The sequence below is a fragment of the Engystomops pustulosus genome, chromosome 1, assembly GCF_040894005.1.
Source record: "Engystomops pustulosus chromosome 1, aEngPut4.maternal, whole genome shotgun sequence".
Lineage (NCBI taxonomy): Eukaryota > Metazoa > Chordata > Amphibia > Anura > Leptodactylidae > Engystomops > Engystomops pustulosus.
In genome coordinates this window covers 15,123,373-15,138,158 of record NC_092411.1, presented here as the reverse complement: position 1 = coordinate 15,138,158, position 14,786 = coordinate 15,123,373, and the positions used below count along the sequence as shown (strand labels likewise).

The window sequence follows — 14,786 nt, the reverse complement described above, 5'->3', positions numbered from 1 at the left end:
TTCCATACATTTCCATAATGATTCGACAAAAATATTTTAATTTACTTTAAATAGATGTAAATTTATGTAAATGAATGCAAATATGTAAATAAATCACAACCCAGTATAGAGATATAATAATAACTATAATAATATAAATATTATAATAAATAAATAAGGTAAGTAGTTATACATAGAAACCCGTAATTAACTCTTGATAACTTGTATCCAGCAATGACTTGTCCCCGTGCGATGCACCAGATAAGGTCGTCATCCGGGAAACCTGCAGCGCTCTACGTCCGTATCATCCAGGCCACACCTGTGGGACAGGACTGTGTATGGAAATGGCGTAGTATCAGGGATGATGTCACCGTCTCCTGGGAAGGTCTCATTCATGTTCACAGAGATTCATGATCTCAGGTTTGGGCTGATCTTTGAGCTCCTGGGCTTAGCCTGGGAGTGGTGGATTCAGATACCTATTCCCTCTAAAGCCGTACGCTCCGGCAAGGAATGAGTTAAAAGGGACTGGTCGAACAGATTTTTAACCCTTGCCAGGAGCAGCTTTTACCTGGATGCAACTAGATGAGACGGTGCTATGCGCAGATATGCGGCAGCTAGACCCACCGGCCATAGAAACCTGCCCGACAGGTATGTATGATGCACTACAAGTCCCAGTATGCTGCTAGGGGTTAACTGTATGGAAGGATTTCAAGGAACAGATTATTCGAAAGGGTTAACAAAGGTTTGTAATCTGTGAGCGTTACAGGTGAGTCACTAGGGGGCGTCACCACCTGTCAGTCCCGCTGGCTACACACCAGGTAATGGGTCTGATGGATGATCACTGAGTTCAAGCTTGGGAATGGATGTGTGATGCTCTCAGTAAGGTAAGTGTATCTGGGGGTAAGTGTACCTGGGGGTAAGTGGGAATGTCACTTATAGGACCGCAGTGAAGAGTTAGAGGATAAGTTAAGGTATCTGTCACAAATCTGTGCAGAACTGTACATTATCCATAGACGAACAATACAGTTTACTAGTCACACTACACTGGCTGATAACAGAGAGAAATAAATAGATATTATAGGGGTGTATATGAGATATTAGGGGCTCAGGGGGCTGCAGTATAAGTAATGGCAGGACCAAGCACTGAATAAGATGACCCTACATGGCAGGTTATGATAATCCCCTTTTGTAATTACATTTGTTGCACTGAAACATTCCACGTCCCGCATTCTATTCAAGGACTACAACTCCCAGCCTCCCACCTCAGTATTTCTGCTTTGCACAATGATAAAGTCTGTTGCTGTAACTTCCTGAAATGGTGCAATAAGACAATGGATCATGTGTGGAGCCTGTAAGTTGCCATAACACAATGTGGTACTTGATGTGTACTGTAAGTGATCTGCCTGGGTCAGTGCTTGACAATTAGTGACGTCCGTAATTACAGGCAGCTTTCTACAGACCCTGAATGGCCCCCGGCTACCTGTGTGTGGGGTAAGGACATAGTTCTGTAATGAGGTTGTATTCAGAAATTGTGTATTTGGAAAGTGACCCTTTACTTGAAGGTGAATTAGAACCCCTGCAGGTCCTTAACATAGAAACACAACGGTCCTAGGTCCGAGTGTACTACTGGTCCATATGCAACCAACACTTTTGTGCTGAGATGAGGATGAGCAGTGCTGTGTATAGAACCTCACTGTACAACACTTCATTTATATCTATCCTTTCTATTTTTATTTTGTTTTCATTAAGCACGGCGGCTCAGTGGTTAGCATTACAGCCTTGCAGCGCTGGGGACCTGGGTTCAAGTCCCAGGGTCAACATCTGCAAAGAGTTTGTATGTTCTCTCCGTGTTTGTGTGGGTTTCCTCTGGGTCCTCCGGTTTCCTCCCACACTCCAAAACATACTGGTAGGTTGATTAGATTGTGAACCCCATGGGGACAGGGACTGATTTGGCAAACTCTGTGCAGCGCTGCGTAATCTGTGTGCGCTATATAAATAAAGGAATTATTATTAATAATTATATCTCATATCTAATTATCTACACTGGAGATCAACATTAGAGAACAATTTATGATCACTTGATTTTTAATAATGTCATCTCCTTCGCTCAGCATTTGATGGATCTGTGTAAGGGGTCTCCATGCCACCAGAACAGTGTTTTCGGCATCATTGTATCAACATAAAACCTTTATTTTGCAAAAAAACATGATGATGATAATTAGAGAACAGCAATGACTGTAAGAGAAAGATTAGAACTTTATTTTCTGAAGATTCCGCCAATCAGTAGGAATTGCACCGGCCACAGGACATCACTGGTCTCTCACATGGCACACTGGGATCCGCTCCACTCTTCTTTCAGTCTCTTCCAAAGTTCTGTGACTGTTGTGGGTTTCTTGATTTTCCAGAGGTTTTCTATTGGGTTTAGATCAGAAAATGTTTTACCCTTTGTGCTGTGTGACAGGGAGTTTTGTCCTGCACAAAAATTTCAGGCTAATTGATTGGTGAATGCAAGGAAGGAAGGAATTACATGTCATCGAAGAAGGTTCTGATACACACTTGCATTCCTTCTGCCATGTAGTTGTATGGGAGGTCCAACTCCACCAGATCCAACATTCCCCAAACCATGACACTTCCACCACCTTTCACTGACTTCTTTACACACTTTAGGTTCAGTCTTTCCCCAGTTTATTAACTGGGGCAGATTTAAATACCCGATCCTGTCGTGATCCCACGGTGCATTGTCCGTCGTGGATTTGGGTCTGCCAGGATTCACTGAGATCGTGTGCACCCGAGATCCTGCATGTGTCGCTTCTGCGCTGAGGTCGGCCGGAGTTCACCTGCTTCTTCCTGGTGCATGTGAGTGCTCGATCTTGCAACGCAATTCCTTTTTTAAATTCCGTGGTTTGTCCGAATCCGTCGGTTTGTCTGAGGCATGCAAGCCGCTGCCGATGCACCACAATCCGATTGGCCGTGCACCAAAAACCCTGGGCGATTCGGGGCAAAACGGAAATAATCACGAAACTCGACGAATGTGCAACGTTTAGACCCTTAGTAAATGTGCCTCAGTGTTTCCCATCAGACCCAAATAAATTAAACTGCTTTCAGCACTTAAATCAATTGTGGAACATTTCTCCTCCGTCCACACAACATGCTACTTAGCAAAGGTGAGTCAAGCTTTCTGATTCTTTCTGCTAATGAAAGGTTTGGCCAAATCGGCTTTGAGTCCAAATGCTCTTAAACGTCAAAACACTTTATGTTCAGTGCTGAACCAGCGGCAATTCCAGTTGCAGTGGTGGAACAATTATCCATGGAGATTCTCCGCATTATCCTGTCCTCTCTTGCATTGGTCTTTCGGGGGCACCAGCCTTCTTGGAGGACTTGAATGAGTTTATGATGTTGGAAAGATGGAATATTTTAGAAATTACAGACTTTAAATGACCAACTGCTATAGCTGATAGGGTCGCCACTTTGGCTTTCTTCTGGAAAACCTGCTGCTGGAGGGTTTCAATCTCTTTTCAAACAGACACCACATATTTGACAAGTGAAAACTGGAAAAATCGGCTCCAGTTTAATAGCTTTAGTTAAGACAATTAGCACCAGGTGGCAGATTAACACCAACAACCTGCAGGAATCTGAAAGTGTTCTCTAATTTTAAGATTTTGTTCTCTAATAATTGTCTTTTACAACTATCTTATTTACATTTTTGTTTTGTGCTATGGCGTATATGTAATTTATGAAATAAGCTTAAAATACTGTTCTGGTCTTCATGCTGGAATATATTCACATAGGACGACACAATGACCTTGACTTTTAGGTAATTGTATGTTGTTCTTTGTCAGTGCAAAGCCATTAATGACTATTTCACCCTCTACACCACTTGGTAGTAAAGAGAGGGTGGGTCAAGACCGCCATGGCCCCTGGGCTGTAGGAATATTATAGCCCCTACAAGTCTGAAATCACTTCCTACATGTGGTACTAGAATCAGATTCTTAGAATCCCTTCTACCTGATTTCAATCTGTGGTTTCAGGACCTTTGCAAGACCTTTAAAGGTCCTGATTTAACTCTTGTGTACATGTAGATTGAGAGCAAGAATGGATGTGCAAGGATTTAAAGGAAACCTACCACTGCTTGCATGATGAAATCATGTGAGCAGAGCACCCGGTAGGCTATTTAATGCTGATGCTGGCACATACTTTAGTTGGGATTCGCGAACTTTAGTTTGGCTAAAAAAATGATTTTCCTACATATGTAAATAGCCCTCCAGTGTTACCCCCACGTCATCTTCGGAAGGTCGATGGCTTCCGATCTTTAAATATTCCCGTCTCCTTCATTGTACCCGTCCCCCTTCAGGTGCCGAAAGCACTATGTACTTGTACCCAGCGAGTCTGGCCTCATCGCTGGAGCCTCCTTGATCTATCCGGTGTGGGCTGCTGGTGTAATTAATTGTTACACTGACTGTGTTTTGCAAACTAGAGGTAAAATCTACCTGATCTGCACGACCTTACTATTCAGCTCTGTGTAACCTTTGAGTTGTGAGAACTTGTTTTATCAGGTTCCTCTTGTGAACAATAGATTTGTAAATCATATTCTGTATAAAGTCAGGAGTCGCCGTCACTTGAGTCACATACTGTCCTGTGGATGTTACACTGAGCTGTCAGTGTGATGTCAACAGGGTCCTGGCTTGTAAAACATATATAAAACTATAACATACAGAAGGTCAATCACAATTGTTGCCTGCAGAGTGGAGCATGAACCTGTCATATTTCTTAAAGGGGTTGTCCACATTGCTCATTTAGGATCCTACTTGCCAACACATTTTGCATAGTACATATTTACATTAAATATAAATAATATACAATAATATATATTTTTTGTAATATTTATATAAAAGAGAAAAATTTCTTTATTACACTTATGTAAAATCTCTACAGAATCTGTCTTTGTAGCAACAGGCTCTGGGGAAAACTGTTTCTATCTCACCCAAAGTGCTTTATTCAAGTTATCTCTATATTGTCCTATATGATCCTACTGATGCTTCTGGGTGATACTGGAGAGACACGGGCACTGAGTGAGGTTGCTGGAGAATATAGTGGCCCACATTTACTAAGAACAGTGCATCCTGTGCTATGTTCAGTTTGTCTGTGTATAATGCAGATTCAGAATTTATGGTGCCCATTCTTCATGAATCTGACGCCCCCCTGCACTGCCCCAACATTTTTGGTGCACCTTTAACATGGGGCATGCAACTAATTTCTGTCGGACTTTGGATGATAAATGTGGCAGCCACGAGACCAAACGGCCACATATGTGGTGTGGACACTTCTTAAAGGGAACCTGTCACCAGGAGACCCATTTTTAACCCCCCCCCCCCCACAGAGCATAGTACATACACTGCCAAAGTGTTTTTGTATTAAAAATTGGTTTTACAGAAAAAAAGATATGTTATATTGTACCTTTCATTAGCATGTGCTGTGTGACTAGGCAGTTGCCTATTGGGAGGGACTGGAAACGAGCAGTTCCTCCCCACCCTTGGGAAACAGCTTCTCCATGTGTCCTTTTCAAATATATGAAAACACCCATCACTGGTCTTAGCGACGCCCCCTGCTCCTCTACAGCCAATCCCGAGTGAGAGGAGTTATTCATATATTTGAAAAGGACACATGGAGAAGCTGTTTCCCAAGGGTGGGGGTGGGGGGGGGACTGCTCCTTTCCAGATCCTCCCAATTGGCAACTGCCTAGTCACACAGCAGATGCTGATGAAAGGTACAATATAACATATCTTTTTTTCTGTAAAACCTATTTTTTATACAAAAACACTTTGGCAGTGTATGTACTATGCTCTGTGGGGGCTGGGGGAATGCTAAAAATGGGTCTCCTGGTGACAGGTTCCCTTCTCCTGGTGACAGGTTCCCTTTAAATACTCGTGCAAGCAGTATGGGAAAGAACGTGCAAAGTCCGACAGAAAACTGGCGCAAGCACCTTAGTAAATGTAGGCCAGTAAGTTTCTATCTCACCCAAAGTGCTTTATACACATCTATCTTATACATGATCCTGCTGATGCTTCTGAGAGTTGGGAGATGCAGGCACAGCGACTGTTGGAGATCAAGTGTTTTATTCCGATTAGTACAGACCAGCACTTCTCTATATTATGCTAAATAATCTTGTTGATGTTTTTGAGTGAGAGGAGAGGCACATGCAGAGATTGCTGGAGATTATAGGAAGTTTCTATCTCACCCCAAGTGCTTTATTCCCATTAGTATAGGTTAGCACTTCTACATGTACTATGTGATCCTACTGATGCTTCTGAGAATGGGGAGATGCAACAGGCACAGAGACTGTTGAAGATCAGAGGAAGCTTCTATCTTGCCCCAAGTGTTTTATTCAGATTAATACAGCCCAGTACTTCTCTATATTATGCAAAATCTCTGTGGTTATCAATCTATTTCTTATGGAAGAGACTGACAGGTTTGGTTGCAGGAAGTCAGGATTTTAACATTTAACTCTTTCTATCCTTCACTTTATCTTTTGCACTCGGATTGGTTGAAGTAAATGGAAATGGGATTGTGGGCTTGAAAACATGGGAACATCACGTCTACATGTGTCTCTGAGCTGAGATATTTTCTCCATACTCCTTCCCCCCCAAAAAAAATTGCAGCCAGAAAATATTTTAATAGCTGATCTCTCCACCCTGATGCATAGACTTGGCTCATTGTAGGTGAATGTTCTTCTGCTCTTTCTGTTATAATGTTGCAGATTTGTTATGAATGGAGCACATTGTATCGGCCGGGCTGGAGGCTCATCTCCTCTGTATAAGGATTTGTCTTATAAGATTTCCCATTGTCTCTGGAGACCGAGACACAAACACACCCGAGGCGCAGGCAGGAAACCACTCACCTTAAAGGGACAGGAGTGTTAATAATCTGCGCTCGACAATAGCTGCTTTGTATCTGCTGTCACATTGTATTTTTGTAAACCGTTTTTAGAAGTGAATTTTAAATAGAGGTTATCTACTCTAAGCACATTCCAGCAAATAATTGATATTGTTTGTGGAATGAAAAGTTATTACATTTTCCAATATACTGTCTGCATCAATTCCTCACTAGATCTCTGCTTGCTGTCATGCAACAGAAAGTTTCATTGTTTACTTTCTGTAGATAAACACCGGTCCATGGTCATGTGATGTCACACAGGTGCACGGCTCGTTGTATATCCCTGGTCATCTGATGTCACACAGGTGTATGGCTCGTTATTTCCCTGGTCATGTGATGTAACACAGGTCCATGGCTCGTTATATCCCAGGTCATGTGATGTCACACAGGTGCACGGCTCGTTATATTCCTTGTCATGTGATGTCACACAGTTGCACGGCTCATTATATCCCTGGTCATGTGATGTCACACAGGTGCACGGCTCGTTATATCCCTGGTCATGTGATGTAACACAGGTGCACGGCTCATTATATTTCCCTGTTCATGTGATGTCACACAGGTGCACGGCTCATTATATTTCCCTGTTCATGTGATGTCACATAGGTACACGGCTCGTTATATCCCTGGTCATGTGATGTCACACAGGTGCACGGCTTGTTATATCCCTGGTCATGGGATGTCACACAGGTGCACGGCTCGTTATATATCCCTGGTCATGTGATTTCACACAGTTGCACGGGTCGTTACATCCATGGTTACGTGATATCAAACAGGTCAATGGCTCGTTATATCCATGGTCATGTGATGTCAAACAGGTGCACGGCTCGTTATATATTCCTTGTCATGTGATGTCACACAGGTGCACAGCTCTTTATATATATCCCTGGTCATGTGATGTCACACAGGTGCACGGCTCGTTATATATCCCTGGTTGTGTGATGTCACACAGGTGCACGGCTCGTTATATATCCCTGGTTGTGTGATGTCACACAGGTGCACGGCTCGTTATATATCCCTGGTCATGTGATGTCACACGGGTGCACGGCTCGTTATATATCCCTGGTCATGTGATGTCACACAGGTGCACGGCTCGTTATAAATATCCCTGGTCATGTGATGTCACACAGGTGCACGGCTTGTTTTTTCCCTGGTCATGTGATTTCACACAGGTGCATGGCTCATTATATCCCATAACCTTCTTTGATTACACTGTTTGTTATAATGAGCCGATCACCTGTGTGACATCACATGACCACGGACCGGTGTTTATCTGCAGGAATTAAATGATGAAGCTTCCTGTTGCATGACAGCAAGCAGAGATCTTGGAAACCATGAAGAATTGATACAATAAGTGTACTGCAAAAATGTATATATTTTCATTACACACACAATATCAGTTATTTGCTAGAATGTACTTAAGGTGGACAACCCCTTTAAAGATAATTTGTATTTTAATTAAACATTTTAATTTGAGAATGCAAATTATTCAAATATGTTTTGTATGTTTTTTCAAGATCTCTGCTTGCTGTCAGTACTAACAATCCTGTTTACATCTAGTCACTCAAAACTTGTGCTGATCACATCTGGCTGAAGCGAGCACAGGACTCGTTACAGTGTATCAGCGATCTCTCCCTTGTAATGAGTCCCACACTTATGTCAGCTGGAGATAAGGATAAGGATGGGTTGATAAAAACTTTTTTTTAATAGTTTCACTCACTTGCAGTCAAACCATGTACAACCACCATTCAGACAGTGGGATATAGAACAATTTAGGGGTGAAAATTTTTACTCCCACAAAACTTTGGCTGTAAAAATTTTAGAAAATTTGCAATGGATAGCCGGCAGGTATCTGTGGTCCCCAGGGGATATAAACCACAACAAAAAAACAGAATCGGAATAGAATGTATATTTGAGTATACATGGGCATGTGAGGCCCCCTACCTTGTAGCAGGGTCGTAGGTGGGGTCGTATTTTGGTTTGTGCTTAGAATTTTCAGATACAATTTTTAATATATTGTTCTTTTCAGTATTGTTGTTATTGTTATATTCAGATTCTATTCTTTTGATGTTATAAATATTTGTCTTTCTTCCAGGAAATGTAAGAAAAATGACAACTATTTCACCCCCAGAAAATGGATTCATGAGAAAAGTTTCTCAAGGTTCAAAGGAAGATGATATTTTTTACATGTACGGGTCAACAGCGGCGCACATCAAGGAGGAGACGGAATATGTCCGCACTGTGAGTAATCCCCGCGTGTTCTGCTTCATGCTTATTATCTACAGAATGTTCAGGACATGGAAGAAGTGCGAGTCCTGCGCTTCCCACAACCTCTGTCCCTGACTACTTGCTGGCCCTGCGCTAAATCGCAACTGGGCGACGCTCCCTACTCTGGATATGTGCACAGAATAATTCAGACTAACAAAGAGACACAAGTCACACAACTAGGTGAAGTCAGACAAACCGAATCAAAACAAAGATGGCAGCGCGGTACAAAATCCTGAGGCTGAAGAATAACAGAGAGAGGGTGCTGGAATAGTCAGTCAAGCAGGAAAGCTGATGACTGATGACCTGGATCCTGCAGACGTTCTGACACTATCCCTATTAGCAATTTATAATAACTGAACAAATTTAATACCATACCCATAGGATTCTTGTGCATATGCACAGAAGGTTTGCTTTTTTCTTTACATATGTTTGTTGTTTGGTTGATGCTAATTCTTAAAACCACATTCTTTAACCTGCTACTGTTTCTGTATGCGAGGTCTGCATGTCCAGGATGCTTCAGCCATCACTTGCTGTATTCCTCCCTTCTACAGCCTATGAAAAACCATCTCTATCATTTTCCATCATGATACTGCCTTTTTGAGTGATCTCTTCTCCCCTTCACCTGCAGAGTCGGCCTTGGGCTATTCTCTCTTTTTTTTTCTTTACATTGATGATGGCAGTTTGATTTCTATGCCTCCTCCTGCAGGTTCTGCCTGAGTTCTCTCTTTTATCTGTACACCTCCTCCTGCAGGTTCTGCCGGAGTTCTCTCTTTTATCTCTACACCTCCTCCTGCAGGTTCTGCCTGAGTTCTCTCTTTTATCTGTACACCTCCTCCTGCAGGTTCTGCCTGAGTTCTCTCTTTTATCTCTACACCTCCTCCTGCAGGTTCTGCCTGAGTTCTCTCTTTTATCTGTACACCTCCTCCTGCAGGCTCTGCCTGAGTTCTCTCTTTTATCTCTACACCTCCTCCTGCAGGCTCTGCCTGAGTTCTCTCTTTTATCTCTACACCTCCTCCTGCAGGCTCTGCCTGAGTTCTCTCTTTTATCTGTACACCTCCTCCTGCAGGCTCTGCCTGAGTTCTCTCTTTTATCTCTACACCTCCTCCTGCAGGTTCTGCCTGAGTTCTCTCTTTTATCTCTACACCTCCTCCTGCAGGCTCTGCCTGAGTTCTCTCTTTTATCTCTACACCTCCTCCTGCAGGCTCTGCCTGAGTTCTCTCTTTTATCTCTACACCTCCTCCTGCAGGCTCTGCCTGAGTTCTCTCTTTTATCTCTACACCTCCTCCTGCAGGCTCTGCCTGAGTTCTCTCTTTTATCTCTACACCTCCTCCTGCAGTCTCTGCCTGAGTTCTCTCTTTTATCTCTACACCTCCTCCTGCAGACTCTGCCTGAGTTCTCTCTTTTATCTGTACACCTCCTCCTGCAGGCTCTGCCCTGAGTTCTCTCTTTTATCTGTACACCTCCTCCTGCAGACGCTGCCTGAGTTCTCTCTTTTATCTGTACACCTCCTCCTGCAGGCTCTGCCCTGAGTTCTCTCTTTTATCTGTACACCTCCTCCTGCAGGCTCTGCCTGAGTTCTCTCTTTTATCTCTACACCTCCTCCTGCAGGTTCTGCCTGAGTTCTCTCTTTTATCTCTACACCTCCTACTGCAGGTTCTGCCTGAGTTCTCCCTTTTATCTCTACACCTCCTCCTGTAGGTTCTGCCTGAGTTCTCCCTTTTATCTCTACACCTCCTCCTGCAGACTCTGCCTGAGTTCTCCCTTTTATCTCTACACCTCCTCCTGCAGGTTCTGCCTGAGTTCTCTCTTTTATCTCTACACCTCCTCCTGCAGGCTCTGCCTGAGTTCTCTCTTTTATCTCTACACCTCCTCCTGCAGGCTCTGCCTGAGTTCTCTCTTTTATCTCTACACCTCCTCCTGCAGGCTCTGCCTGAGTTCTCTCTTTTATCTCTACACCTCCTCCTGCAGGCTCTGCCTGAGTTCTCTCTTTTATCTCTACACCTCCTCCTGCAGACTCTGCCTGAGTTCTCTCTTTTATCTGTACACCTCCTCCTGCAGTCTCTGCCTGAGTTCTCTCTTTTATCTCTACACCTCCTCCTGCAGACTCTGCCTGAGTTCTCTCTTTTATCTGTACACCTCCTCCTGCAGGCTCTGCCCTGAGTTCTCTCTTTTATCTGTACACCTCCTCCTGCAGGCTCTGCCCTGAGTTCTCTCTTTTATCTGTACACCTCCTCCTGCAGGCTCTGCCCTGAGTTCTCTCTTTTATCTGTACACCTCCTCCTGCAGGCTCTGCCTGAGTTCTCTCTTTTATCTGTACACCTCCTCCTGTAGGTTCTGCCTGAGTTCTCTCTTTTATCTGTACACCTCCTCCTGCAGGCTCTGCCTGAGTTCTCTCTTTTATCTGTACACCTCCTCCTGCAGGCTCTGCCCTGAGTTCTCTCTTTTATCTGTACACCTCCTCCTGCAGGCTCTGCCCTGAGTTCTCTCTTTTATCTGTACACCTCCTCCTGCAGGCTCTGCCCTGAGTTCTCTCTTTTATCTGTACACCTCCTCCTGCAGGCTCTGCCTGAGTTCTCTCTTTTATCTGTACACCTCCTCCTGCAGGCTCTGCCTGAGTTCTCTCTTTTATCTGTACACCTCCTCCTGCAGGCTCTGCCTGAGTTCTCTCTTTTATCTGTACACCTCCTCCTGCAGATGCAGCACAGCCAGCTATGAGAAGCAGCAGCACATACTTTACAGCAAAAAATAATAGACATTAAATTTTTTTTTAACAAAGTAGCAAATTTGCAATAATATAAAATACATTGCTGCATCCCAAGAAACATGGGGTGACACTAGGAGAGGAGGGATGTGACATAGGGAGACGAAAACCTGTATAGAAACAACACTTATAGAGATATATTATCAAATAATGGCAAAAAAATTGGACCCATTTAATGGAAAAAAAATGGAACGCTTTAAGGAAATCTACCATTACAATCTATCATAATAAACTAGGGGCACTTACTCTAGAAGAGTAGGTAGGGACACTTACTAGCTAGAAGGGCTCTGGGAGCGTCACCAGAGCCCCTCTGTGCTGTAGTTCACAGTCTGAAGGCTAAAGTTTTCTCTTTTTTTTTTTTTTTCAGATCCGAGCAACTTTAGAGAAGATTCAGAGTCAATTATTTAAGGACGACTTGTCCAATAAGAGTTCACAGGAGAAGGTAAATAAATATTTTTCTAAACCTTGCATGGTAAAGCGCTGCGGAATATGATGGCGCTATATAAATAAAAATTATTATTATTATGGTATTTTTTTCTTGAAAAATACTAAGCTTTAAAAAAAATAAAATAAATAACAATCCTACTCATAATGCAACTCTCTAGCTCAGAAGTTTTGTCCACAGAGACTACATCCAGTGTAAGGCATTGACTCTGGATTTTAGTGTAATCATACTTTTGTACTGGATATATGTCCTCACACTGCTGTTCTCTGTGCTCTTTGCAGCCAGTATTAGGTGTTGTCCCTGGAGAGATGTGTAATCTGACATTTTGGTTATGTTATTAGTAGCAGCAGGACTGTGAAATATGAATTTATATTTTAGTATTGTACCGGGTATATGTCCTCACACTGCTGTGTTATGTGCTCTCTGCAGCCAGTGTTAGTGGTTGTCAGTGGAGAGATGTGTAATCAGACTTTTGGTTATGTTATTAGTAGCAGCAGAACTGTGAAATTTGTATTTATATTTCAGGATTATACCAGGTATATGTCCTCACACTGCTGTGTTCTCTGCAGCCATTGTTGGGTATTGTCCTGGGAGAGATGTGTAATCAGACCTTTGATTATGTTATTAGTAGCAGCAGGACTGTGAAATATGAATTTATATTCCAAGACTGTACTGGGTATATGTCCTCACACTGCTGTTCTGTGCTCTCTGCGGCCAGTGTTAGGTATTGTCCAGGGAGAGATGTGTAATCTATGTAATAAAACTGGATAGTGAGCTGCCAAAAACAGGAAATGTCAGTGTCTTGTAACTGATTTAGTGGAATGTTTCATATTTTTTGCATATAATGTACACTCACCGGCCACTTTATTAGGTACACCATGCTAGTAACGGGTTGGACCCCCTTTTGCCTTCAGAACTGCCTCAATTCTTCGTGGCATAGATACAACAAGGTGCTGGAAGCTCCTCAGAGATTTTGCTCCATATTGACATGATGGCATCACACAGTTGCCGCAGATTTGTCGGCTGCACATCCATGATGTGAATCTCCCGTTCCACCACATCCCAAAGATGCTCTATTGGATTGAGATCTGGTGACTGTGGAGGCCATTTGTGTCCAGTGACCTCATTGTCATGTTCAAGAAACCAGTCTGAGATGATTCCAGCTTTATGACATGGCGCATTATCCTGCTGAAAGTAGCCATCAGATGTTACAGGGTACATTGTGCTCATAAAGGGATGGACATGGTCAGCAACAATACTCAGGTAGGCTGTGGCGTTGTACCAAGGGGCCCAAAGAGTGCCAAGAAAATATTCCCCACACCATGACACCACCACCACCAGCCTGAACCGCTGATACAAGGCAGGATGGATCCATGCTTTCATGTTGTTGATGCCAAATTCTGACCCTACCATCCGAATGTCGCAGCAGAAATCGAGACTCATCAGACCAGGCAACGTTTTTCCAATCTTCTACTGTCCAATTTCGATGAGCTTGTGCAAATTGTAGCCTCAGTTTCCTGTTCTCAGCTGAAAGCAGTGGCACCCGGTGTGGTCTTCTGCTGCTGTAGTCCATCTGCCTCAAAGTTGGACGTACTGTGCGTTCAGAGATGCTCTTCTGCCTACCTTGGTTGTAACGGGTGGCGATTTGAGTCACTGTTGCCTTCTATCAGCTCGAACCAGTCTGCCCATTCTTCTCTGACCTCTGGCATCAACAAGGCATTTCCGCCCACAGAACTGCCGCTCACTGGATGTTTTTTCTTTTTCGGACCATTCTCTGTAAACCCTAGAGATGGTTGTGCGTGAAGATCCCAGTAGATCAGCAGTTTCTGAAATACTCAGACCAGCCCTTCTGGCACCAACAACCATGCCACGTTCAAAGGCCTCAAATCACCTTTCTTCCCCATACTGATGCTCGGTTTGAACTGCAGGAGATTGTCTTGACCATGTCTACATGCCTAAATGTACTGAGTTGCCGCCATGTGATTGGCTGATTAGAAATTAAGTGTTAACGAGCAGTTGGACAGGTGTACCTAATAAAGTGGCCGGTGAGTATATATAAAAGTAATGAAAATAAAGGGCATGACATAAAAATGAGCATATTTGTTATATCATTCTATTTTTAGATTTTAGAGGTTATATTTATACATTGTATTTTTCGCCCCGGGGGGTTAGTTTCTTTCCCAAGTAGCGATGACTATATCCCGCCCCTGTTTGCTCTCTGCAATTACATTGGATTAGTGAAACCAGATGAGCTGTAAAGTTGTTGACCTCCGGTGTGTACTCAGCGGGTGTATGTGCCTGCGCCGCCTCCATTCTCATGACTCTCGATAAGAATTTGCGTGATGAATTCGTAATCCTGGGGTCAAATTTCTGCTGGACGCTGAAAAAACAAGACAATCAGTAAAG

At 43.3% G+C, this 14,786-nt stretch overlaps 1 protein-coding gene across 2 annotated transcripts in view; it reads left to right on the top strand.

Annotated features, from left to right (window-relative positions):
• The first annotated feature begins 328 nt into the window (after positions 1–328).
• The window catches only part of CCDC68 (coiled-coil domain containing 68), a 36,553-nt gene continuing 22,095 nt past the window's right edge, over positions 329–14,786 (top strand). The window contains exons 1-3 of one of the 2 annotated variants that reach the window (XM_072133890.1): positions 329–627; positions 9,002–9,147; positions 12,303–12,377. In XM_072133890.1, the coding sequence (XP_071989991.1) occupies positions 552–627; positions 9,002–9,147; positions 12,303–12,377 (297 nt within the window). In that variant the 5' untranslated portion in view covers positions 329–551. Of the gene's footprint in view, positions 628–776; positions 864–9,001; positions 9,148–12,302; positions 12,378–14,786 lie in introns of those variants that run through there. The other variant, XM_072133899.1, reaches the window with a different exon arrangement.